This window comes from Oncorhynchus mykiss, chromosome 28, assembly GCF_013265735.2.
Source record: "Oncorhynchus mykiss isolate Arlee chromosome 28, USDA_OmykA_1.1, whole genome shotgun sequence".
Lineage (NCBI taxonomy): Eukaryota > Metazoa > Chordata > Actinopteri > Salmoniformes > Salmonidae > Oncorhynchus > Oncorhynchus mykiss.
The window spans coordinates 13,454,329-13,481,713 of record NC_048592.1 but is presented as its reverse complement, the minus strand read 5'-3'; the positions used below and the strand labels follow the sequence as shown (position 1 = coordinate 13,481,713).

The 27,385-nt window shown below is 41.4% G+C and overlaps 1 protein-coding gene across 1 annotated transcript in view; it reads left to right on the top strand.

The window, feature by feature from the left end:
* Nucleotides 1-506: 506 nt before the first annotated feature.
* The window catches only part of LOC110508588 (acid-sensing ion channel 1C), a 194,174-nt gene continuing 167,295 nt past the window's right edge, over nt 507-27,385 (top strand). The window contains exon 1 of the mRNA XM_021589208.2: nt 507-2,123. Within this exon, the coding sequence (XP_021444883.1) occupies nt 1,569-2,123 (555 nt within the window). The 5' untranslated portion in view covers nt 507-1,568. The remainder of the gene's footprint in view (nt 2,124-27,385) is intronic.

The following is a 27,385-nucleotide window of genomic DNA, read 5'->3' as shown; positions in this document are numbered from 1 at the left end:
CTGGAACCAAAAAGGGTTCTCCTATGGGGACAGCCGAATAACTCTTTTGGAACCCTTTTTTTCTAAGAGTGTAACAGAAAGTAAATGGCAACCAATGTGTTTGGTTCGCTCTCCTATTATAAGAAGAGACCAAAATACTATTTTAACCAGAAGAAGATCAATGGATTCAGTACTTCAATGTGTGGATCGTTTGTTTGACTTGTAAGTGAAAATTATCAAATCGAGACACATTCACATTCGCCTTGTAAAGATTTAGGCTCTTGCAACCACATCCCCACTACAGATAATTCATTCTCTTTGTGGTTATGCATTTTACATCCATATCAACATGCAACCTGTGGCATTCCCATAACACAGTAGGAGCTATCACGTGATCACAGATGACAAACGCAGACTGTTAGAACGCATTAGAAAACCATAACACAGTGAAGTTCGCAGCAGCACAGAGTGAGAGACTCCCCCTGTGCACACAAAAACTCAGCCAAAGCAGCCATTCGGCAGAAGGATGAATCCTGACTACTAAAGAGGTAGGGAGCGGGGGCGGGGGGAGAAAGAGAGCGAGAGAGAGTGGTGGGAGGGAGCAACAGCAGCAAGCAAGCGAGCTCGGGAAAGAGAGGGAAAGGCTGGCAGACCGCAGAATATAAACCTGTATGTTGAGATCGGGAGAAAAGCTAGTGGTGTTGAGCAGGTTTTAGATGCTAGACTGGCATCAAGAGGTGCATGGGCTTCCCTGCTAATTGTGGATGAGAGCGGAACAAGGTAGATACCGTGGAGGCTACCTACAAACACTGGGCTTGTCTGTAAACCACACAGGAGAGGTGGGTTAGTGGGAAGTCAATGACCCCCCTCATCATTTTCATCTGGGGAAAAGAGAGGAGAGAGTGACAGAGAGAGAAAAGAAAGAAAAGGAAGGTGGCAGTGAGGGATAGGGGGCCATCGCTCTCTCTATCTCTCTCTATTCTTTCCCCCCATTCACAAATTCATTGCATCCCATTATCACTGCGATGTAGTGGCGTTCATGCCAATTGGAGGAGGAAGGGTCCCATTGACTGTTGAGGCTGAACCCCTCTTCAGCCCTACGCAGCCCTTTTCATTACCAATCCCCATCTCTCCCTCTCCTCTCCTCTCCCTCACGCCCGTCTGCTGTTTTCTCCCGGTTGTTCTTTTCATTGTCCATTTCACACTGCTCAGAAGGCATTCCCTTTTGGGTAAAAGTGGGTGTTTCTGGAGCTCATTGTTTGGTTCTGCTACAAAGACAGCTGAGCGGGAGCGAGAGAGAGAGAGCGCCACAGAGAGAGAGAGAATAGAAGAGGAGCCTGAAAGAAAAGGGGGGACATGGGACTACATGGAAGAACTGACACCCACTGGAAGAGACATTTTAAAAGCATCTGCCAACCATTTTAAGATAGCGGTTAGATTTTTCCGCTTGCCGCTTTATTGTTGGAATAAAAGCCACAGGCTGCGGAGCCAAAGCACTGGCGACTGGTTGGTTTGTGCTACATTCTGTTGCTAAGCAAGTCTCTCTAACCTGAAGTTCTTGTTGAGGATCACTTACCCAAACTGCAACCATGAAGGGGGACTCGGAGGAAAGCATCGAGAGCATCCGGCCTTCCAACCTGCAAGCCTTCGCCAACATGTCCACTCTACATGGCATGAGCCACATCTTTGCCTACGGGCACATGACGTTTCGCCGCTTCCTGTGGACGCTCTCCTTCCTGGGCTCGTTGGCCTTGCTTATGCTGGTGTGCATGGACCGCGTCTCCTACTACTTTGAGTATCCCCACGTCACCAAACTGGATGAGGTGGCAGCACCCAACCTCACCTTCCCTGCTGTGACCTTCTGCAACCTCAACGAGTTCCGCTTCTCCAAGATCACCAGGAACGACCTGTATCACGTGGGGGAGCTCCTGGCCCTCCTGAACTCCAACTACCAGATAGCCAACACTCACCTGGCTGAGCCCGAGGTGCTGGCTGCCCTCAAGGATAAGGCCAACTTCCTCAACTTCAAGCCCAAGCAGTTCAACATGACAGACTTCTACAACCGCACGGGCCACGATATCAGTGACATGCTGCTGCAGTGCACGTTCCGGGGATCGGAGTGTTACCCATGGAACTTCAGTACCGTGAGTCTCTTCCAATCATGTCTGGTTATCCGGTTTGGGGTTTGTTGTGCGTCATCTCTCTGGGTTTATGCTGTGTTCTTTTCCAGACTTAACAGAGTTTGGATTTCAATGGTTTTAGCTATGTAGTTTCTATGTTAATTGAGGCTTGAGAGGAATACCTCAAATCTTTATTCAGGGAACGTTGAACTCATTTGCCCTCCCCATAGAGGCGGAAGTGGACAAATGAGTGTTTGCATTGACCTATTGTGCTCTCAAGATCCACATAAGGCTACTGTTGAGTAGAAATGGATTGTCACAGTAACTTTAGAATGAAACCAACGCTTTGACGCTCGTGTTACAGACAAGGTACAGTGACTCACACTGGACCTGCCGTGGTGTCGCTGTGCTGAAAGTTGTACATGTTTAAAGGTGATCCAAAGCCTAAAGGGGAATCCAGAATTGGACATGATGGTCACATTGATAACATCGTATAGATAATTTAACAATGGCTAGGTGTAATGCTATTATTTTGTACATGGTAGGCTACTGTGAGAGAATCATTGGTTGTAGTTCAGGCAACTCTAGTGGCCTCGGTAAACAACAAGGTGAGTGGAAGATGGATGCCTTGCAGACAGTATCTTTCATTCCTTTAAGCTGTGGTTTCTGTGAAGGGAAGGAAGGATACATCACTTTTCCCATATATTTTAAAAGCAGGAAACACTGAAACATCGGGCAGTGATACAGAAATGGCTTAAAATACTCTGCCCATGAGGTGCAGAGTATCAATCTACACACATTACCCCATAATGACAAAATGAAAACAGTATTTTTCATCTTTCTGGTGAAGTCCACAAAGCAGATATTGCATGCAAATGACAATTACATGATCTGCAGCATGGTCAAGCAAGTTGTTTTCAACGGTTTACTAAACAACTACTGATTTAGAACCACTGAGTTACTGCAAGTCAGCACTAAGACAACAGGAGCACTGCCTCCTCGATTCCAGCACCATTTCAACTTAAACATTTAAACATCCTCAAATCAACAGTGCTAAATACAGTGCATTTGTAAAGCATTCAGAACCCTTCCCTTTCTCCACATATTGTTACAGCCAGGATTACAGGATTATTTTAATTTTATTTACACACAATACCAAATAATGACAAAGCGAAAAGAGGTTTTTAGAAATACCTTATTTACATACGTATTCAGACCCTTTGCTATGAGACTTAAAATTGAGTTCAGGTGCATCCTGTTTCCATTGATAATTCAATTGATTGAATATGATTTGGAAAGGCACACACCTGTCAATGTAAGGTCCCACAGTTGACAGTGTCATGTCAGAGCAAAAACCAAGCCATGAGGTCAGAGGAATTGTCCACAAAGCTCAGAGAAAGGATTGTGTCCAAGAACAGATCTGGGGAAGGGTAGCAGAAAATGTCTACAGCATTGAAGGTCCCCAAGAACTCAGTTGCCTCCATCGCTCTTAAATGGAAGAAGTTAGGAACCACCAAGACTCTTCTTAGAGCTGGCCCCCAGGCCAAACTGAGCAATCGGGGGAGAAGGGACCTTGGTCAGGGAAGTGACCAAGAACCCAATGGTCACTCTGACAGAGCTCTTGAGTTCCTCTGTGGAGATGGGAGAACCTTCCTGAAGGACAACCATCTCTGCAGCACTCCACCAATCAGACAACCTTTATAGTAGAGTGGCCAGACGGAAGCCACTCCTCAGTAAAAGGCACATTAGAGCCCACTTGGAGTTTGCCAAAAGGCCCCTAAAGATTCTCAGGCCATGAGAAACAAGATCATCTGGTCTGAAGAAACCAAGATTGAAGTCTTTGGCCTGAATGCCAAGTGTCACATCTGGAGGAAACATGGCACCATCCCTACAGTGAAGCATGGTGGTGGCAGCATCATGCTGTAGAGATGTTTTTCAGGGACTGGGAGAGTAGTCAGTATCGAAGGAAAAAGATGAACGGAGCAAAGTACAGAGAGATTCTTGATGAAAACCTGCTTCAGAGTGCTCAGGACCTCAGACTGGGGTGAAGGTTCATCTACCAACAGAACAACAACCCTAAGCACACAGCCAAGAAAACACAGGAGTGGTTTCAGGACAAGTCTCTGAATGTCCTTGAGTGGCACAGCAAGAGCCCGGACTTGAACCCAATCTAACATTTCTGGAGAGACCTGAAAATTGCTGTGCAGCGACGCTCCTCATCCAACCTGACAGAGCTTGAGAGGATCTGCAGAGAAGAATGGGAGAAACTCCCCAAATACAGGTGTGCCAAGCTTGTAGCGTCATATCCAAGAAGATTCTAGGCTGTATTCGCTGCCAAAGGTGCTTCAACAAAGTACAGAGTAAAGTGTTTAAATACTAATGTAAATGTTTTAATATATTTGCAAAAAGTCTAAATGTGTTTTTGCTTTGTCATTATTGGGTATTGTGTGTAGATTGATGAGGGGGGGGGGGATGATTTAATCAATTTTATAATAAGGCTGTACGGTTGCAAAATGTGGAAAAATTCAAGGGGTCTGAATACTTTCCAAATGCACCGTATATATGCAAAGTAGCAGACACTTTTATCCAAAGCAACTTAGAGTCATGTGTGCATACATTTTACGCATGGGTGATCCCGGCAATCAAACCCACTATCCTGGTGTTGCAGGTGCAATGCTCTACCAACTGAACTACAGAGGAGCTCATAACAATGTAGATATTGGATTAAATAGTGCATGTGCCCTTGGCAGCAACTCCCAATAGCATTGCCATTGGGTATTTTGTAGTTGTGTAACCTAACCAATAGTAAGTGGTGATTATTATGTACTCTTTGACAACTGGCTAAATGATTTATGGAATATTTGTTTGAGAAATTCTGATGTAAAAACATTTACACTGTGACCAAGATGAGCATTATGTTACTTAAAAATGTTTTGTCATTGATGACAGCTACTCTGGTACATGTGATACATATAGCAGGGTCCAAAAGTATTGACATCCTTGATAAAGATTACTGATACTTTTCAATACCTCACCTTGCGTGGATAATGGCACTGAGCCTTTTTCTAAAATGTTTTATGAGTGGGAGAACACATTGGGAGGGACATTAGACCATTCCTCCATACAGAATCCTTCCAGATCCTTGATATTCTTTAGTCTGTTCTTCAAACCACAGGTTTTCGATGGGTTTCAGAGGTTGGAGCCTTGCTGGAGTTGAGGCAGGAAAATAACCTCTCCTTCAACGAAACCCTCCCCCCCAATGTAAACTACGCTTTTGTCCTGGGAATGGCATACCCATACTCCAATTTTTCACAATAATGCCTTACGATCTGGGGGGCGGCCTTTTGCATCCCCACAATGGTCCAAATGTGGAATCCGTGCCCTTACCGATATCATGGACAGTAATGGTTTGAGAACATTCCAAGATTTGAAAGATGCACATTACCATTCCTTATTTACAACATGGCTGACCTATGAAGTTCCTTTGGAAACCCAACTACCGAACATCCAATGATAGGATTTAGAAATAATTTAACTGGGCTCCCGAAAGGACTGATCTCTCTCTATTTTATATATATATATATATATATATATATATATATATATATATATATATATTAGAAAGCTCATATTCTGAGCTAGCCCTTAAAAACGTCTAATTGACTCTGAACAACCCTTTAACTGGAGCAGAATATGGACAAATATTACCTTAGCATCCCATAATCCGAAGAATTAACTTATACATTTTAAGTTTGTTCACAGACTGTATTTAACACCAAGGAAACGTTTTATAATGAAATTGGCCCCAACGGTTCACTGTGTAACCTAAATCAGATAGGCACATTATTTAATATGATGTGGGAGTGCCCTGCAGTTAAATGTTTCTAGGGCAAAGTTACAAAATTCATTTCAAAGTGTATGAATTTAAAAATGCAATGCTATGCATCTATTATGTTTCTTAACAGTGATAGCCCTTTGAATCTCTCAATCAGAAAAGATTACTGGCCCAAGATGGCAGCCACCTCACTCCTTCCCATTTAACCAGTGGATACAATTACTATTAGAAGTTATTATAATAAAATTAGGGTTGGGAGGCATGGAGGCATTGTTTCTGGGTGCTTGCTCACCAGGACATGTATAAGCACTCGGTGTCAAAGGAAGGCCAAGAAGATCATTAAGGACCTCAGCCAAAAGTGCTCTATTTTCATGTGTATCATGAATGGTCCACCATCCAAAGGGCGTACAGCAAACTTGATACAACTGTGGGAAGCATGGGAGTCAGCATGGGCCAGGATCCCTGTGGAATGCTTTTGACACCTAAAGGGGGTGCAACTCAGTATTAGGAAGGTGTTCCTATTGTTTTGTACCCTCAGTGTAACTCAGTATTTTAGTTATTTATTTTATACAGTCATTTTTGCTCATCTTCATCCAGGGTGTCAATAATTTCGGGTCCCACTGTATGTATGAAAATAAGGATTTGTGATTCATCACATTGGAAATGTTTTTTGCATTTAAAATGCCTCATCACACATAGGTCCAACTTTACAAAATACAGCCAAAAAAATACAACGAGATATAGCAGAATGTCTGCGAGTTAAAAATCCCTTTCCACTGTTACTATGACGCATTGTATTTCAATCTTGCTTGTATTGATATTCCGTCACATTCCATTATCCTATACCGCCTACCAATAACACGGGTACTACTTTGTTCCTTTTTTTTAAATGATGGGACTAAGTTCTTCTATTGAACACAGTTCTCAAAGGAGTTTATTTTGATCCGGTGTGAATGAAAAGAACTCTCACCCCAAGTCAGTAAGCTCATGACTTGAGGTGTCCTAAATCTCATTTATTATTTTAGGCCAAATATAAGCACCCATTTAAGTCAAAATAAAGCTGAGATCTCACCAGATGATACTTTTAGTACCATCAGATGGTCCGGAAATGGAGACAGCGATGAGATGGGTGATGGAAAAGGAAATTAAATTGAAAAAGCTTAGTTTACAATTTGGGGCCTAAAATGATTTTATATCATTTCTCAATGATGTCTGCATATTATTACCTGGATTTAGGATAATCCTAGTGCTACAGAAATGTAATAGTATGGTTCCTTATTGATTTATGTTGTGTTGGTGCTGCCCCTCTATGCATCTGAGGGAGAACTGAATGAGGAGTTGAAACAGAAACCCTCTATATTAGTCCAGATGATATAATAGCACTGTAGACCCAGTAGCTGTATATAGTAGACCCAGTAGCTGTATATACAGTAGACCCAGTAGCTGTATATACAGTAGACCCAGTATCTCTATATACAGTAGACCCAATGGCTGTATATACAGTAGACCATGGAGCTGTTGTCATGACGTTGGCCTCTTTGGGTATAGCAAGCCCCATCCCCCTCTCTCTGCCTCCCCCTTGCCTCCTTCAACTAGGTTGCTGTGGTCAGAGAGACGTCGTAAATTCCTGAGGATCTCAGGACACACAGTATGGAAAGAGTACATTTTCATAGAGAACAAAGGAAATCCTTCCATCTCACAGAACTTGAGGTTAAAAACAAATGTCATGTTCCGGAGAAAGTATAAAAGATCGGTGAAGAATCCAGCTACGAACTGGTCCGTTTGTTACAACTTGGGGAAGCTCATGGGAGACGGTGTGGCCACATTACCATAACACTGTTTATGTAATAGCCTCAGATATGAGGTTTACATCTAATTGTTGTATGAGATGAATGAGTGAGGATGATACTGTTTGTATAATTGTGTAATATGATTTTGGACTGTTTAATGAAGAAAAGTACAATTCCCTTTTGATTTGAACTAAATCAGAGGACCGCCCCTGAGCCCAGTTAGGGCCAGACATCCTGGACCGCCCCTGAGCCCAGTTAGGGCCAGGCCTCCTGGGACATCCCTTTTTCGGCCCTTCTGAATAAAACCCCCACTCGGGTTTTCGATCAGCAGACCGAGGTTACCTCAATTACGAGACGGCTAAAGGTTGCAGACCATGTTTTTCTCCATTAGGGGAGGACAAAGGTTGTGGACCATTGCTGAATCTTTTAACCATACCACGTGGTTAAACTCTTAGACTATCGATACCGACAGAATAAGAACAAGTCTTTGATATTACTTACTAGTCTGTACCTAGGAATTCGGTATCATTGAACGCGAAGAACGACAACCACTGAAACATCCATTCTATAATGAAACTAATGAATGTCACTCTGAAAATCCACTCTAACCACAACCGAGAGAGAGCTAGAGAGAGACGGACAATTCTTCAAAAGAAAAACTTTTCACCAGCAATCAAGACGACACACTGAGCGTAAATATATATATATTGATTGCAATTGTTCCCGAATGAGTGAGTGTTCATGTGCAAAAGATTAATGTTTCAAGTGTTATAATTATCACTCTGTAGTGACTTCTTAGTCGACTCCCACTTCTCTTTTGTCTAACAAGCCGCCATGCCGGTTTAGCCCACTAGGGCACATTCTTCTATCATTTCTTGTAACCATATTTACTGTTTGTTTATGCATTAAATAAATGATTTAAGACAATTGATGTATGGATGACTCATAGTGAAGACTGGGTTCGTGCAGATAACCAATAATTTACGACGTTTGGAATGAGACTAACGTGAGGTAAAGTAAATAATTCATTAATTCGAAGACTAATTGATCAGATAAAATATCTAAAAAGTTATTTTAGGAAATTATAACTTTGTAATCTGAATATTTTTCCTTGGTGCCCCGACTTCCTAGTTAATTAGTTACGTGATTAATCAGTTGATCGCGTAATACTAATTACAGAGAATCTTTGATAAAAACTAAGTCTTCAATTTAATAATAGTAAAGACACGACACTGTATATACAGTAGACCCAGTAGCTGTATATACAGTAGACCCAGTAGCTGTATATACAGTAGACCCAGTAGCTGTATATAGAGTAGACCCAGGAGCTGTATATACAGTAGACCCAGGAGCTGTATATACAGTAGACCCAGTAGCTGTATATACAGTAGACCCAGTAGCTGTATATACAGTAGACCCAGTAGCTGTATATTCAGTAGACCCAAGCATAGGGTCTGTTTTAAACTGACATCTACATTGTTAGTACTTTAAGATAATGTGAATAGGGTGGTGATGTGAGGTGTTGGTTCAGGGAAATGCTCAGTTTCTCACCCAATAGTTTTGATCTACAGTACATTGCTAGGCTACAATAAGCTGCACAAGTTTTAGACTTAAATGGTTGCAATTTAGTACTGTGCCTATTCGTCCTGTTAAAAACCTCTCATATTGATGGTCAAATTAAAATATTTACAATTAAAAACTAAGTAGCTGAACAACGACGAGATGGCCTACAGGGAGGAGGTGAGGGCCCTCGGAGTGTGGTGTCAGGAAAATAACCACACTCAACGTCAACAAAACAAAGCAGATGATTGTGGACTTCAGGAAAGCGCAGAGGGAGCACCCACCTATCCACATCGACGGGACAGTAGTGGAAAGCGTAGTAAGTTTTAAGTTCCTCAGCGTACACATCACGGACAAACTGAATTGGTCCACCCACGCAGACAGCATTGTGAAGAAGGCGCAGCAGCGCCTCTTCAACCCCAGGAGGCTGAAGAAATTTGGCTTGTCACCAAAAGCACTCACAAACTTCTACAGATGCACAATCGAGAGCATCCTGTTGGGCTGTATCACCGCCTGGTACGACAACTGTTCCACCCACGACCATAAGGCTCTCCAGAGGGTAGTGAGGTCTGCACAACGCATCACCGGGGGCAAACTACCTGCCCTCCAGGACACCTACACCACCCGATGTCACAGGAAGGCCGTAAAGATCATCAAGGACAACAACTACCCGAGCCACTGCCTGTTCACCCCACTATCATCCAGAAGGCGAGGTCAGTACAGGTGCTTTAAAGCAGGGACCGAGAGACTGAAAAACAGCTCCTATCTCAAGGCCATCAGACTGTTGAACAGCCACCACTAATATTGAATGGCTGCTGCCAACATACTGACTCAACTCCAGCCACTTTAATAATGGAAATTGATGGAAATTGATGTAAAAATGTATCACTAGCCACTTTAAACAATGCCACTTAATATAATGTTTACATACCCTACATTACTCATCTCATATGTATATACTGTACTCTATATCAACTACTGCATCTTGCCATCTTTATGTAATACATGTGTCACGTCCTGACCTTAGTTCCTTTGTTATGTCTCTATTTTAGTTTGGACAGGGTTGGAGTTGGGGTGGGCATTCTGTTTTTTTTCTTCTGTTTTGTATTTCTGGTTTTGGCCTGGTATGGTTCCCAATCAGAGGCAGCTGTCAATCGTTGTCTCTGATTGAGAACCATACTTAGGCAGCCTGTTTTCCCACTATGGAGTGGGTAGTTGTTTTCTGTGTTTCACCATACAGAACTGTTTCGTTTTTGTTCAACTCTCTTTGTTATTTTGTTTAGTGTTTCTGTTCTAATAAATAACATGAACACTTACCACGCTGCGCATTGGTCCGATCCATCCTATTCCTCATCAGAAGAGGAAGACAATCGTTACAACATGTATCACTAGCCACTTTAAACTATGCCACTTTATGTTTATATACCCTACATTACTCATCTCATATGTATATACTGTACCCTATGCCATCTACTGCATCTTGCCTATGCCGTTCTGTACCATCACTCATTCATATGTCTTTATGTACATATTCTTTAGCCCTTTACACTTGTGTATAAAGTAGTAGTTGTGGAATTGTTAGGCTAGATTACTCAAGGGTTATTACTGCATTGTCGGAACAAGAAGCACAAGCATTTTGTGACACTCACATTAACAGCTGCTAACCATGTGTATGTGACAAATAAAATTTGATTTATAACTGGCACTTTTCCCCAGGCAAGGCCCTCCTTATTGGATTGCTTTGTAGTGTTATTTTGACAAAAAGACCATCAAATGCACCTGCAAGAGCTTTAGCGATTAGGACTGGCTTACATTAATACTGGTACCATTCCAATACATTTCAAGTAGTGCTGCAAAATGTAGCAGAGAAAGATTTTAGTCAAATAGTCTTGAAGCTATTTGATTGCAGAGCAACAAACACATGTTTTGGAAGGTTTATTAGAACACTCTTTCGCTCATAGCATTTATTCTCCTATCGTGAGTGCTTGACAGCAATGGATGGGAATATGAATTTTCTCTTTGTTTGAGAGTAACCTGGTCTATAACCTTGTCCGTTATTTGTTGAATCCCTCTAAGCCATTTTTATGCTAATGGTCAAAAGTAAATTTGGGATTTGACTCTCAGTAAGTACACCAATTATACAGTGTGTAGTTTTCATGAGGTTTGCAAGAATGAGTAGACACTTTATATTGACAGTAATTTACCACCAAACTATCTAGCACATCAGAAAAGAAGGCAGCAGTTGGTATGCTTATCCTAATGTTGGCCTGGTTGGGTTCCTTTTCTCACACTGAAATATTTAATATCAATTGTATCGCTCATCCCTTTCACAGATTATGGCAAGAGATGTGCAAACTCACCCATGTAATGTTTGACCATTGACAAGTGAGTTCAAGTGCCGTTCATGTGAACTAGCTGCTTGTGGTCATCCAGAAGGAATTTTGTGTCTTGAACGTGTTAACATTGTGCTCTCTGTAGAACTTGAAAGGGTAACTTGGCACATGGCTTGGCACATCGCTGTGGGTTTATATGATTAATCCGGGACTATGATTTGGTATTCTGGTGACATTTAACTGAAGTCCTTCATTGGTCGTGAAGTAGTCAACTGTCGTTTCAATTGCTTGTTCCTTTTTTTTGTATGAAATGGAAACATCTTTATTTCCATGTTTGTTGCCAAGCAACACTCTATGCCTTGGAAAAGCAAATAATGGGTAATTGCTATTGTAATGCTTGATTGAAAACACTTGCCATGAAAAAAAAAAAAGCGGGTTAGGGTAGTTCCCACTTAAGCACATCTTTGTGAATGCACATTTCATTGGGGCTGGTGGTTGAACGCACCTGTGCAATTACACATTCATTCTCAGTCACCATATCTGATCATGAATGATTGTGTTGAAGCACAAAACACCAGGCAAACAAACAATATCAAACACACACCAGAAATCAGGTATTGCTGTGTTTTTAATGGAGTGAGAGAAGCAGCACACTGTACCAACATCATGCACCCCCTGTGAAGAAAAGCATTTGTCACTGTTGGTCTGGATGTCAGAAGAACTACGTACTGTACTGGTGCAGCAGTGAGCCGAGTGCTACATTACATCCATCTCCACCCAACAAACCTTAGCCATTAACCCTCCATGGGGGAACAGCTCTGTTGATAACCTGCTGTATTGCAAAAACACTGATTATGCTCAGAACTGTGCATAACTCATGGGAGTCAGTCATGATTAACTATGAAATGATTTACTTCATTTCAAATCAAATGTTATTAGTCACATGCGCGGAATATAACAGTGAAATGCTTACTTACGAGCCCCTAACCAACAATGCAGTTAAAAAGAATAATAAGAAATAAAAGTAACAAGTAATTTAAGAGCAGCAGTAAAATAACAATGGCGAGACTATAAACATGGGAGTAACCGGGTCAATGTGCAGGGGGCACCAGTTAGTTGAGTTAATGTGTATATGTAGCTAGAGTTATTAAAGTGACTATGCATAGAAGATAACAACAGAGAGTAGCTGCGGTGTAAAAGAGCGGGGGGGGGGGGGGGGGGGGGGGCAATGCAAATAGTCTGGGTAGCCATTTGATTAGATGTTCACGAGTCTTATGACTTGTGGGTAGAAGCTGTTTAGAACCCTCTTGGACCTAGACTTGGCGCTCTGGTACCGCTTGCCGTACAATTTTTGGGGCCTTCCTCTGACACCGCCTGGTATAGAGGTCCTGGATGGCAGGAAGCTTGGCCCTAGTGATGCACTGGGCCATCCGCACTACCCTCTGCACTACCCTTGCGGTTCGACGCCGAGCAATTGCCATACCAGGCGGTGATGCAACCAGTCAGGATGCTCTCGATGGTGCAGCTGTAGAATCTTTTAAGGATCTGAGGACCCATGCCAAGTCATTTCAGTCTTCTGAGGGGAAAAGGTTTTGTCATGCCCTCTTCATGACTGTATTGGTGTGCTTGGACCATGTTAGTTTGTTGGTGATGTGGACACCAAGGAACTTGAAGCTCTCAACCCGCTCCACTGCAGCCCCGTTGATGAGAATGGGGCGTGCTCTGTCCTCTTTTTCCTGTAGTCCACGATTATCTCCTTTGTCTTGATCATGTTGAGGGAGAGGTTGTTGTTCTGTCACCACCCGGCCAGGTCTCTGACCTCCTCCCTACAGGCTGTCTCGTCATTGTCGATGATCAGACCTACCACTGTTGTGTCATTGGCAAACTTAATGATGGTGTTGGAGTCGTGCCTGTCTGTGAAGTCATGAGTGAACAGGGAGTACAGGAGGGGATTGAGCACGCAACCCTGAGGGGCCCCTGTGTTGAGGATCAGCGTGGCAGATGTTGTTACCTACCCTTACCACCTGGGGGCGGCCCATCAGGAAGTCCAGGATCCAGTTGCAGAGGGAGGTGTTTATTCCCAGGGTCCTTAGCTTATTGATGAGCTTTGAGGTCACTATGGTGTTGAATGCTGAACTGTAGTCAATGAATAGTATTCACATAGATGTTCCTTTTTGTCCAGGTGGGAAAGGGCAGAGTGGAGTGCAATAGAGATTGCATCATCTGTGGATCTGTTGGGGCGGTATGCAAATTGGAGTGGGTCTAAGGTTTTTGGGATAATGGTGTTGATGTGAACTATGACCAGCCTTTTGAAGCACTCCATGGCTACAGACGTGAGTGCTATGGGTCGGTAGTCATTTAGGTAGGTTACCTTAGTGTTCTTGGGCACAGGCACTATGGTGGTCTACTTAAAACATGTTGGTATTACAGACTCTGACAGGGAGAGGTTGAACATGTCAGTGAAGACACTTGCCAGTTGGTCGGTGCATGCTCGCAGTACACGTCCTGGTAATCCATCTTGGATTACCAAGACCTCGGAGGGCATTTGAATAATCCTGGCCCTGCGGCCTTGTGAATTTTGACCTGTTTAAAGGTTTTGTTCACATCGGCTGCGGAGAGCGTGATCACACAGTCTTCCAGAACAGCTGGTGCTCTCATGCATGTATAAGTGTTATTTGTCTCGAAGCGAGAATAGGAGTAGTTTAGCTCATATGGTAGGCTCGTGTCACTGGGCTGCTCTTGGCTGTGCTTCCCTTTTGTAGTCTGTAATGGTTTGCAAGCCCTGCCACATCCGACGAGCGTCAGAGCAGGTGTAGTATGAATCGATCTTAGTCCTGTATTGAAGCTTTGCCTGTTTGATGGTTTGTCAGAGAGCATAGTGGGATTTCTTATAGGCTTCCGGGTAAGAGTCCCGCTCCATGAAAGCGGCAGCTCTAGCCTTTAGCTCAGTGCGGGTGTCGCCTGTAATCCATGGCTTCTGGTTGGGGTATGTACGTACGGTCACTGTGGGGACGAGGTCATCGATGTACTTACTGATGAAGCCAATGACAGATGTGGTGTACTCCACAATGCCATCGGAGGAATCCCGGAATATATTCCAGTCTGTGCTAGCAAAACAGTCCTGTAGCTTAGCATCTGCTTCATTTGACCACTATTTTATTGATCTAGTCACTGGTGCTTCCTGCTTTAATTTTTGCTTGTAAGCAGGACTCAGGAGGATAGAATTATGATCAGCGTTTCCAAATGGAGGGCGAGGGAGAGCTTTGTATGCATCTCTGTGTGTGGAGTAAAGGGGGTCCAGAGTTTTTTCCCTCTGGTTGTACATTTAACATGCTGATATTTACAAAAATACATAGTCCGCTGCCCCTTGTCTTACCAGACGCTGCTGTTCTGTCCTGCCGGTGCAGCGTATTACCAGCCAGCTGTGTCATCGTTCAGCCACGTCTCTGTGAAGCATAAGATATTACAGTTTTGAATGTCCCGTTGGTAGTTTAATCTTCCGCGTAGGTCATCTATTTTATTGTCCAAAGATTGCACGTTTGCTAGCAGAATGGAAGGAAGTTTGGGTTTATTCAATCTCCTACGAATTCTCAGAAGGCAGCCTTTTTCTCTGCCTCCTTTTCACGCAAATCACAGGGATCTGGGCCTGTACCCGAGAAAGCAGTATATCGTTTTCGCTTCGGCCTTGTCAGACTCGTTAAAGGAAAAAAAGGATTCTGCCAGTCTGTGGTGAGTAATTGCCATCCTGATGTCCAGAAGTTATTTTTGGTCATAAGAGACGGTAGCGGCAACATTGAAGTACAAAATAAGTAAAAAAAACAAGTTACAAACAACACAAATAAACAAACAAAAAACACAAATCGGTTGGGGGCACGTAAAGCGCCTGCCTTCTCTGGCGCCCTCTTACATTCATTGCCCATTTACTTCAGTTGATGCGTTTGTTTTCATTGTGATAGATGTGATTCCCCCCCTATAAAAATCTGTATTCAGTGTCATAAGGATTATAGACGAATATTTAGAGAAATACCACAGAAAACTTTTGATTATTCAAATGCCCTCCGAGGTCTTGAGAGAGAGATTTACAATGCAAAGGATTGTGGGAGGGATGAGCTTTGACCTTGAGTAAATGAGGACGGAATTCCATTAAAAGACTGGAGCGTGATGTGATGGCGTTCAAGTTTACCTTAAAGTAAAAACAAACCACAATTTTCATTGCCAAACTTTCTCCACCCGTCATACAAACTTGCTATATATTATATACAACACACAAAATAGTGGCCCTGACATCTAAGTAAGGTGACACTCTTTCGGTCCTGTTTCCTCCATCTATATTCCCCATAGGGTTTGGCTAATAAAAGGAGGGAAATTGAAGCTGTGCTGCTCTGCAGGGCTAGTCTGGAGAGGAGCGCCTCGTCAGTTCACAGGTGAAGGCTGCTGTGCACAAATCGATTTGCTTTGGCTTTTGTGACCTTCCTCTTTTTACCATAATGTTATTTCTGAGTTTAATCCAAGTATGTCCTAGAGCTGTTGTTGAAGAGCTGTCGGTTAGTCCCTCATAATGTAATCTCTATGCAGCAATGTATTCAATGTATGAGTGCTTATAGTCCATTTTATGCCACAACATTCTCAAGAACCAGAAGTGCCACTAACTCAGAAAGGCCAGGGCATTAGTAGGTCTGTGGGTTACAGTACCTCAAGTCTCATGAAGGCCGTAGCGATGCTAATTTAGCCATCCACTACACTTTCAAATGACAAAATCCCATTGGCTATGGCTGTGACATTTTTATGAAGATGTCTCCTCAATACAAATCAAAATGAGTTTCAATTTGGATCATATTCATCATGTCCACACTCCGGCGGTGTGGACATAATAGCATGGAGCCCATTGAGAAATGTAACAAGTGAGAGCCTAATACGCACAGCGGAAGTACCTTGTAACTAGGTAGGACAGTTGAGAACAAGTTCTCATTTACAACTGTGACCTGGCCAAGATAAAGCAAAGCCGTGCTACACAAACAGAGTTACACATGGGATAAACAGTCAATAACACAATAGAAAAATCTATATACAGTGTGTGCAAATGTAGTAAGATTAGGGAGGAAAGGCAACAAATAGGCCATAGTGGCGAAATAATTACAATTTAGCAATTAAAACACTAGAGTTATAGATGTGCAGAAGATGATGTACAAGTAGAGATACTGTGGTGCAAAGGAGCAAAAAAAATAAAACAACTATATGGAGATGAGGTATTTGGATGGGCTATTTACAGGTGCAATGATCAGTAAGTTGCTCTGACAGCTGATGCTTAAAGTGAGAGAGGGAGATATACATCTCCAGCTTCAGTGATTTTGCAATTCGTTCCAGTCATTGGCAGCAGAGAACTGCAAGGAAAGGCGGTCAAACAAGGAGTTGGCTTTGGGGATGACCAGTGAAATATTCTTGCTGGAGCGTGTGCTACAGGTGGGTACTGCTATGGTGACCAGTGAGCTTAGATAAGGTGGGGCTTTACCTAGCAAAGACTTATAGATGACCTGGAGCCAGTGGGTTTGTCAACGAATATGAAGCGAGGGCCAGCCAATGAGAGCATACAGATCGCAGTGGTGGGTAGTTTATGGGGCTTTGGTGACAAAACGGACGGCACTGTGATAGACTACATTCAATTTGCTGAGTAGAGTGTTGGAGGCTATTTTGTAAATGACATCGCCAAAGTCAAGGATCGGTAGGGTAGTCAGTTTTACGAGGGTATGTTTGGCAGCATGAGTGAAGGATGCTTTGTTGCGAAATAGGAAGCCGATTCTAGATTTCATTTTGGTTTGGAGATGCTTACTGTGAGTCTGGAAGGAGAGTTTACAGTCTAAACAGACACCTAGGTATTTGTGGTTGTCCACATATTCTAAGTCAGAACCGTCCAGAGTAGTGATGCTAGACGGGCGGGATGGTGTGGGCAGTGATCGGTTGAAGTCCAATGAAGGGCCAGAAATACACAGAAGGGTGTTGTCTGCATAGAGGTGGATCAGGGAACCACCAGCAGCAAGAGCGACATCATTGAGGTATACAGAGAAAAGAGTCGGCCCAAGAATTGAACCCTGTGGCATGCCCATAGAGACTGCCAGAGGTCCGGACAACAGGCCCTCCGATTTAACACACTGAACTCTGAGAAGTAGTTGGTGAACCAGGTGAGGCAGTCATTTGAGAAACCAAGGCTGTTGAGTCTGCCGGTAAGAATGCGGTGATTGACAGAGTAGAAAGCCTTGGCCAGGTCGATGAAGACGACTGAACAGTATTGTATTTTATCGATGGTGGTTATGATATTGTTTAGGACCTTGAGCATGGCTGAGGTAATCCTGAATACATTTTCTCTTCTAGATCAATGGAAGAGCTACACAGTGTTTAGGATTTTTATAGAATTTTACTGCAAGGTTTACCAAAGGTTTACTCAGTTGAAGAAGTGGCCTATTCCATAATACTTACACTATGCTTACCCATTCAATGACAATTGTCCTTCTGTGGCTTATAGAGTATGGTGAAATGATCAAGTTTCCTTAGTTGTATGTACGGGACGTACATGCTTTAAATTGTGCAGTATTTAGCTATCACAATAAGAGTCTGGTAGCAGCAGGTGTGTGTGTGTGTGTGAATGAGTGTGAATGACTGTATACAGGTGCTTTCAGAAAGTAGTTCCACCCCTTCACTTTTCCCAAATGTTGTTGTGTTACAGCCTGAATTTAAAATAATTGAAGGTAGATTGTGTCACTGGCATACACACAATACCTCATAATGTCAAAACTGGAATGATGTTTTTACACATATTTACAAATTTATAAAAAATGAAAAGCTGAAATGTCTTAAGTATTCAAGTATTCAACCCCTTTGTTATGGAAAGCCTAACTAAGTTTGCCTTACAAGTCACAAGTTGCATGAACTCTGTGTGCAATAATAGTGTTTAACTCCCTCTGTACCGCACACATACGAATCTGACCTTATCTGTAAGGTCCCTTAGTCGAGCATTGAATTTCAAACACAGATTAAATCGCAAAGACCAGGGAGGTTTTCCAATGCCTTGCAAAGAAGGGCACCTATTGGTAGATGGGTAAAAATAAAAAAGCATGGTGAAGTTATTACTTACACTTTGGATGGTGTATAAAGTCACTACAAAGATACAGGAGTCCTTCCTAACTCAGTTGCTGGTGAGGAAGGAAACCGCTTAGGGATTTCACCATGAGGCCAACGGTGACTCTAAAACAGTTACAGAGTTTAATGGCTGGGATAGGTGATAACTGAGGATGGATCAACAGCATTGTATTTACACCACAATACTAATCTAAATGACAGAGTGAAAAGGAAGAGGCTGACATACAGTTTGGAATTGTTTAAAATGGTCACACTACTATGGACCCTTTTAGGTATTAAACAAATAAATAAATATATATATAACAATTTGATAACATTTTGAATTTGGCCTTTACTACTATAACCCAGAGGAACGCATTGAATAACACATTTATAAATGATGAAAAAGACAAGGTTTTGAAGTGTTTGTCCTATATCTAGGAGATATAAGGATATATGAAAGCTCAGGATATAGATATAGAGATAGATATATATGTATATATATATCTATCACACACACATAAAACATTTACACATCCCCTTTTTTGGGATAATTTACACATACCCGTTTTTTGCATAAAACAACCTACATACTTCCATACATTTTTAAAGCCAGTACCGGTTACTTTAAGGCAGTCCCGTGACACTAGTGGCAGTCATAGAGGCAAACGGAGAACAACAGCATGTTTGTGAGAGTCTTTCCATAGAGGGGTCATAATAGTTTTCTAGGTCAAACCGTTCCTACGTTTTCTTGAGAAGACCAATTTTCGGGATGTCTTATGGTCTGACAAACACCACTCTAGCTCTGCCACCTTTCACCGCAGATGCAAAAGTACGACAGCGCCGGATGTGGTGGATTGAGACTCATCCAAAACATATCTCTAGCTTAAATTGACGTATTTTGTTGGGATTTTTTGTATTATGTTACTTGGATTGACACGCCTGTGCGTCAATCGACTTTAGGAGGGTAATATACAGTTGCTTACCAAGACGACATTGAATGTTCCCGAGTGGCCTAGCTATGGCGTGAAAATCTATGGCAAGACTTGAAAATGGTTGTCTAGCAATGATCATCAACCAACTTTAGCTTGAAGAATTTAAAAAAGAATGTGCAAATATTGAACAATTCAGGTGTGCAAAGCTCTTAGACACTTACCCAGAAAGAATCATAGCTGTAATCGCTGCCAAAGGAGATTCTAGCATGTATTGACTCAGGGGTGTGAATACTTAATGTAAATGAGATATTTCTGTATTTCATTCTCATTGTTGGGTATTGTGTGTATCTGTGTGGGTGTGAGTGCATGTGTGTTAAGGTGCAGAGAGTCAGTGCAGGTGGTCAGTCCAGTTCAAGTGTTCAGCAGTCTGAAAAAAAATATTGCTGTTATCGATGTGATTGGCTAGCCTCGTTAAAGAGTCTATGCCCAGTAGAGCATGTTAATTGTTTCTCACTCTTTGATGGACATGCCAGCTATAGTGAGCAAGAAGTTGATTATCATAATCTTATAGTGCCGAGGTAATACTAGAGCCTTTAGTCTTGACAGGTCCCTCTAGGGTACAGCCTGCCCTTGCATTTTGTCACACATACAGTGCCAGTCAAAAGTTTGGACAAGATGTCATCGAGGCAAAGGGTGGCTACTTCGACGAATCTAAAATCTATTTTGATTTGTTTAACACTTGTTTGGTTACTACATGATTCCATATGTGTTATTTCATAGTTTTGATGTCTTCATTATTATTCTACAATGTAGAACATGGTAAAAATACAGGAAAACCCTTGAATGAGTAGGTGTGTCCAAACGTTTGACTGGTTCTGTAGATCTGTCTGCGAATTAAACAAAATCACTATTCATCTGTGTTTTTCAGAAACTTGCTGAAACTTCTTGAAGACCTGGAATAGCCATTCATCTTGAGTGTTCTCTGTGACAGCAGGTGTTGAGGGGGTGAGACGTACAGGAGCTGTGAGACGTAGATAGCTGTTATTACTAGGATTCAGAGGCTGATTGACATGATGCTATGTCTCCTGGATTTAGCTGGCACCCACTGAGCATGTGAAGCTAAGAGATCCTAACAACACTCTGATATGGAACCCCATTTCTTATACAGTAGTATAGGTACTTTACTTAACAAGGTGCCATTTCAGAGGAACCCGTGATATCATATAGGACTTTTTAAAATTTGTATCAAACAAGACACTCCAGTGAGTAATTGATACATGGAATAAGCATGAATGCTGTTTTTGTGAAACAAGCAACTAGTTATTGTTATGGTGTAGTCGGTCGATGGAAAAGCAAGGATTGTGGTAATATACCCCTCCATTTGCACTAGTGCCTTTTTCCTATTAAACTACAGCAACAAAACAAGGGTAGCTCAAATGAATGTCACTCTGAAAATCGATTCTGCGACCTTCCTATGCTTTCTAAATTATTATTAATCCCCTTTAAAATTTGGCCCAGACAGAAAAAACAAATTGGTGCAGGAAGCTCTCAAGATGAGCAACTAAGGCTAGTCCTCATAAAACCTCTCCTCAATGCACCATCACACATGGAGAAACTAAACTAGCAAAAGTCATTTCACCTGCCACTGACTTGATGCAGTCTGCTTTGCGTAGTCATAAGCAGTGCTGCGGTTCCCCGAGTCATTTCAATTCATTGCCTGCAGTTAGGTTTATCTTTATCACTGGCCACAACGACCGGATTACTGAGGTTGAGGCCAAATAACCATAAAACAGGTTCTACTGCATGTCCTATTCATGAAAGTAGTCAATCTAGTCCGAGGCCCATTTTCATGCAATGAGAAACTGAATGATGTTGTTAGAAGACTTTCTTACAGTCACTGTAAGTGGGCCTTCTAGTCTGCTACTAGGAATTAATGTGATTCAATATTTGGCTTCCAGCAGTATGTACTTAGGTCCCCACTATGTGGTTCAGAAAGACCCCAGTATTTCCAAGGTAATGGGTTCTTATTTTAAGAAGCCAGTTGTCATTCTGTGATGTGATCCAGACAGTTCTGTTCGCCTACTTCATTTGCTGACTGTTTATGCGGACTGATATAAATGTTGTAAGCAGCTTTATTTGCATTTCATGAATATTTAAGACCCTTTGTCAACCGAGAGATACAGTAGAAGACAAAGGATCAAAAGAACCTGCTACAGATGTTCCCGATTATAGACCCATTTAACGTTTGAACAACAATGCCAAAGTGTTTTTAAACATATGTTAGCTGTGTAATCTGAAGACTTGGAGGAACAGAGGAAATGTTTGCTTCCACCAACATCTCAACAAAGTGTTCTGATGTAGCGTCGATGCAAGGTCTTAAAGGTCCAGCGCAGTCAAAAACACGATTTTGCTGTACTTTATACACTGTATATTTCCACAGTATGAGGTTGGAATAATACTGTGAAATTATGAAAATGAGAATGCCATTTTAGTGTAAGAGCAGTTTGAAAAGACCACCTAAAATGTCAGCCTGATATGGCCTGCCTGGTGACATCTGCCTGGTGACTTCACCAGGCGAGAAATGAGTTAACAGACCTATCAGAAAGAGTTCCAAACATCTCAAATAACACGTTATTTTCAGTTTCTCTCCCCTCTCACACCACTCCCAGACAGTCCTATCAAAGTTCTTGCTTGAGAAATGTATATTTGCCAAGAAGCTATTTTTGTTTATTTTGGACCATATTAATTGAAAACAATGACAGTAAGGAACTTAATTGTTACCCATAAATGATTTGATATTGAGATAAAAAGGCTGCATCAGACCTTTAACTTCTGGGTGGGGTGTAAACAAAAATAAATGTTATCATTTGACGATAATGCCACCTTTTTCCCTCAGAACTGGATGCAAGTTCCAAAGTTATTTTTAATTGGTCTGTCATGCCGTTTCATCTTCTAGACGAGCGATTCTTCACGAAACCAGGACAAATAAAGACCATGATCTTTTAGATTCTCACAGATTTTATTCCTTGGAAAGGTCCTTTGGAGCTTTTTTTTTTGGGGGGGGGGGGGGGGGAATTGTTGACATACAGTATATTTGACAATTGAATATAAAAGCATAGTTGAGAAATAATGTATTCGAAGTTGCCATATGACATTTTGGCCTTACCCAGGCCTCCTTTTAAGACTCCATCATGTTTAATCTGTAAGTGCTACAAAGCAAAAATTGGTGTCATATATAAGGTTTTAGCTTACCGCTTGCCAGTAATGGTGCGTGGGTAATATCACTGAGGAAACAAAAAAAAAAGAGCCATATTATTGTGATAATTGCGTTGTTTTCTCTATAACCCATTAGTTCATACGCCACCGCGATATACAATAAGGCCGTGAAAACAAAAAGACAACAGTGGCGGAATAAATTCAACTGCACATATGTTTGTTTCAACACAAAACCGAAGAGCAACATCTGTCCGAAGTCCACAAAGCAAATATTGCATGTAAAAAATAGTTATTTGACCTGCAGCATAGTCAAGCAAGTTGTTTGCAACAGTTTACGAAACACCTACTGATTTAGAACCACTGAGTTACTGCAAGTCAGCACTAAGACAACAGGAGCACTGCCTCCTCTATTCCAGCACCATTTCAACTTAAACGTTTAAACATCATCAAATCAACAGTGCTATATAGAGTGCATTTGGAAAGCACTCAGAACCCTTCGCTTTCTCAACATTTTGTTACGTTACAGCCATATTCTAAAATGTATTAAATCATTTTTTTTACTCATCGATCTGCACACATAGCCCATAATGACAAAGTGAAAACAGGTTTTTAGAAATTTTGGCAGATGTATTTGAAATAAAACAGAAATACCTTATTCAGACCCTTTGCTATGAGGCTTGAAATTGAACTCAGGTGCATTCTGTTTCCATTAATCATCCTTGAGTTGTTTCTCCAACTTGATTGGAGTCCACCTGTGGTAAATTAAATTGATTGGATATTATTTGTAAAGACACACATACCTGTCTATAATATAATGCTAATGCTATGTGATGGTGCATTGAGGAAAGATTTTTTTGAGGACTGGCCTAAGTTGCTCCTCTTAAGAGCTTCCTGCACCAATGAGTTATTTGTTTTTTTCTGTCTGGGACAAAATCATTTAGAATGTGTAGAAAGGAAGCAGAACATTCATTTGAGCTTGTTTTGTTGCTGTAGTTTTTAATACATTTGACAACATTTCTAAAAACCTGTTTTCGCTTTGTCAGTATGAGGTATTGTATGTAGATTGAAGAGTAAAAAAATGATTTCATCCATTTTAGAATGAGGCTGTATAAAGTAACAAAATGTGGAAAATGGGAAGGGTTCTGAATACTCTCCAAATGTATCCTCTGCAGCGGAGGTAACTCTGGGTCTTTCATTCCTGTGGCAGTCCTCATGAGAGTCAGTTTCATCATAGCGCATGATGGTTTTTGCAACTGTACTTGAAGAAACTTTCAAAGTTCTTGAATCCAGAAACTTGGTCCAGAAACCAATGGGTTGGGCAAGAGCCAGAACACAAGTGGGTAGAGTGGCAGTTTGAAATGCATTATTGGCTTTGATACTCTGATTGGTTAGAGACGATCCAATCGCTGAGGTCTTTGCTTTGTTTTGATGGTAGTGGTGCCCCTTGTCGCCACAAATAACTCCAATGATGGCTGTCTCAGACTAAAGTACGTAGCGAATGACAGAGCAGTGGAAGAATTTAGTGTGAGTCGTCAGGCTGACTGCACAAAAATTATCAGAATATGGACTTGGTTTTTTACCAAATAGGGCTATCTTCTGTATACCCCAGTACCTGATCACAACACAACTGATTGGCTCAAACGCATTAAAAAGGAAAGTATTTCCACAAATTAAGCTGGTTGAGAGAATACCAAGAGTGTGCACATCTGTTATGAAGGCAAAGGTTGGCTATTTGAAGAATCTCAAATATATTTTGATTTGATTAACAACTTTTTTGGTTTCTACATGATTCCGTATGTGTTATTCCACAGTTTTGATGTCTTCACTATTATTCTACAATGTAGAAAATAATAAAAAGTTATGAAAGACTTTTGAATGAGTAGGTGTTCTAAAACATTTGACTGGTAGTGTATATTATTTAGTATGTGTAAAGATACGATTAAATCAAGAATAGTGACAATGTTAGCCTATGCATTGTGAATGATATATTATCACTTGTGAATGACGCCCAGCATAAGAAACAATGCCTTTTTGGGGGGACTTTTTCTAATCATAGTCGTACACCTCATGTAGCCTAGGCCATAGGCCTATACTGTATGTTTTGATAAGGTTTGTATCACAACTAAAGCAACCAAAGAACTTCTTATCTTCATTCATCCGAGTTTCAAAGTTTGGGGAAGATAATTTTCACCATATAAAAGCATTAAATGCATAATTGCGTTTGCAGTCACTTTTCATAGCAGTGTTTTCCTGCTAATGGAACATTTTCACTTATAGCCTACTGCCATGTGCACATTGCTGAGCTTATAATGTGAAGAAATAGTTTATCAACATTTTAAGATACATGTTCTGATCTGTTGCGTCAGCCAGATTAAGTAAACATGTTTTTGATGGTAGTGGTTGTATTAATTGTATGCAACCCACAACTGTCCCAGACTATGTTTGTAATATTTATTTCTCGCACAGAGTATAATAGGTCGACTTTTGTACAATGGGAATAGTAGATTGACTAGTGCTTTTGCTGTTCGTTAGGCCTACTCGTCTTGTTATCTGACGAAAAGTAAATGTCGACAGTTCTTCCAATATCTTCAATATGCACCTCGGAATTGGATAAGGATGAGAGCAGTTGCATCCCCGATATGTCTGCCTTCACTTGTAGCCTGTGAGAAAGACCGATGGAGAGCCATGTGATGGAGAGCCATGTGAGTGAGAGGTGCTTCAGAGCAAGCAGCTCTCAGGGAGAAGGGCACAATACAGCACTCTGGGCCAAGGGCACAATGGCACTTGCCGCAAAAGGCAGGTTTATTTTTGAGGGTGTACTAATGCCACTCAAACAGGATGCCGGAGTGAAATGAATGAGAGACTGAGTGTGTACAGCCTGCGTCTACTCCCGCTCCCCCTCCTCCGGCTCTCGACTTCGCTGGTCTACCAACCAACGGTCCTGGCAACCTGGACTCCATCACTACACTGATTACTTCCCCTTTATCTAGCACTCCTTTGTTATCACCCACCAGGCAAAATGGTTTATGTTTCCATGTAAGACGCTTCCCTTGTTTTGTATCGTTCCATGTTTGGATTAGGCATTTTGCTACACCAGGAAAACCCACAGTTGAGCTTAGCTCAATGCTGATTGTGTCACGTCCTGACCATAGAGAGCCATTGTTTCTCTATGGTATAGTAGGTCAGGGTGTGAATAGGTGGTGACCTAGTATTTCTATGGCTATGTTGTGTTCTAGTTTCTTTTCTATGTTGGTGTTTTGTATGATTCCAAATTAGAGGCAGCTGGTAATTGTTGTCTCTAATTGGGGATCATATTTAAGTCATTATTTTTCCCACCTGTGTTTGTGGGATCTTGTTTATGTTTAGTTGCCTAATAGCACTTCATTGACTTCACGTTTCATTCTTTCTTTTATTATTTTTGTGCGTTTCACTAAATAAATATGTGGAAACCATATCACGCTGCACCTTGGTCTGATGATTCTAACGACGATCGTGACAGATTGGCTAATTATTTTTATTTTTTTATCAAGGGAGGCCAAATACTTACTGGCATCAACCAATCAAATGCTACAGCGACAACATGTCATACTCTTTTGTTCCAGACAGCATTAGATACATGGGCTACACATACTGAGACAGAGGGGCACTGTTTCCCTTGCTCGGAAGATTTCAACCCGTGAGATTCAGACACTTGCGAATCAATGGAAAATTATGAAAAACACAGACAGACGAAAGAGACATTACAATTTTAAAAAATGTATTGGTCAAATATCTGGGAAGCCTGGCTTCCCTTGGCATCCATGAATATACGTCACTGCCGCATTCCCTATAATGAGCATTTTGATGTCAATGTTTTTCTTTATGCATATATGCATATTCTTGTTACCATTTGAAAGGAAACACTTTGATGTTTGTGAAAATGTGAAAGGACTATAGGAAAATATAACACATTAGATCTGGTAAAAGATAATTCAAAGAAAAAAACTGTTTTTTGTATTTACTTTGTACCATCATCTTTGGAATGCAAGAGAAAGGCTATCATGTATTATTCCAGCCGAGGTGCAATTTAGATTTAGTCCATTAGATGGCAGCAGTGTATGTGCAAAGTTTTAGACTGATCTAATGAGCCATTGTATTTCTGTTCAAAATGATATATAAAGACTGCCCAAATGTGCCTAATTTGTTTATTAATAACTTTTCTAGTTCAAAACTGGGCACTCTCCTTTAACAATAGTATTGTATACTTTCACTGTAATAGCTACTGTAAATCGGACAGTGTAGTTAGATAAACAACAATATCAGATATGTCTATGTCTTGGGAAATGTTCTTGTTACTTACAACCTCATGCTAATCACATTAGCCTACGTTAGCTCAACCGTCCCATGGGGGACCCACCGATCCTAAAGAAGTTTTAAAATAGTCATGCAAATCTTCTTCTCATGGACTGAAAGTCAGATTCACTCAACATGTGGTCATTGGACTCATCACAATAGTCCCTAAAGAGTT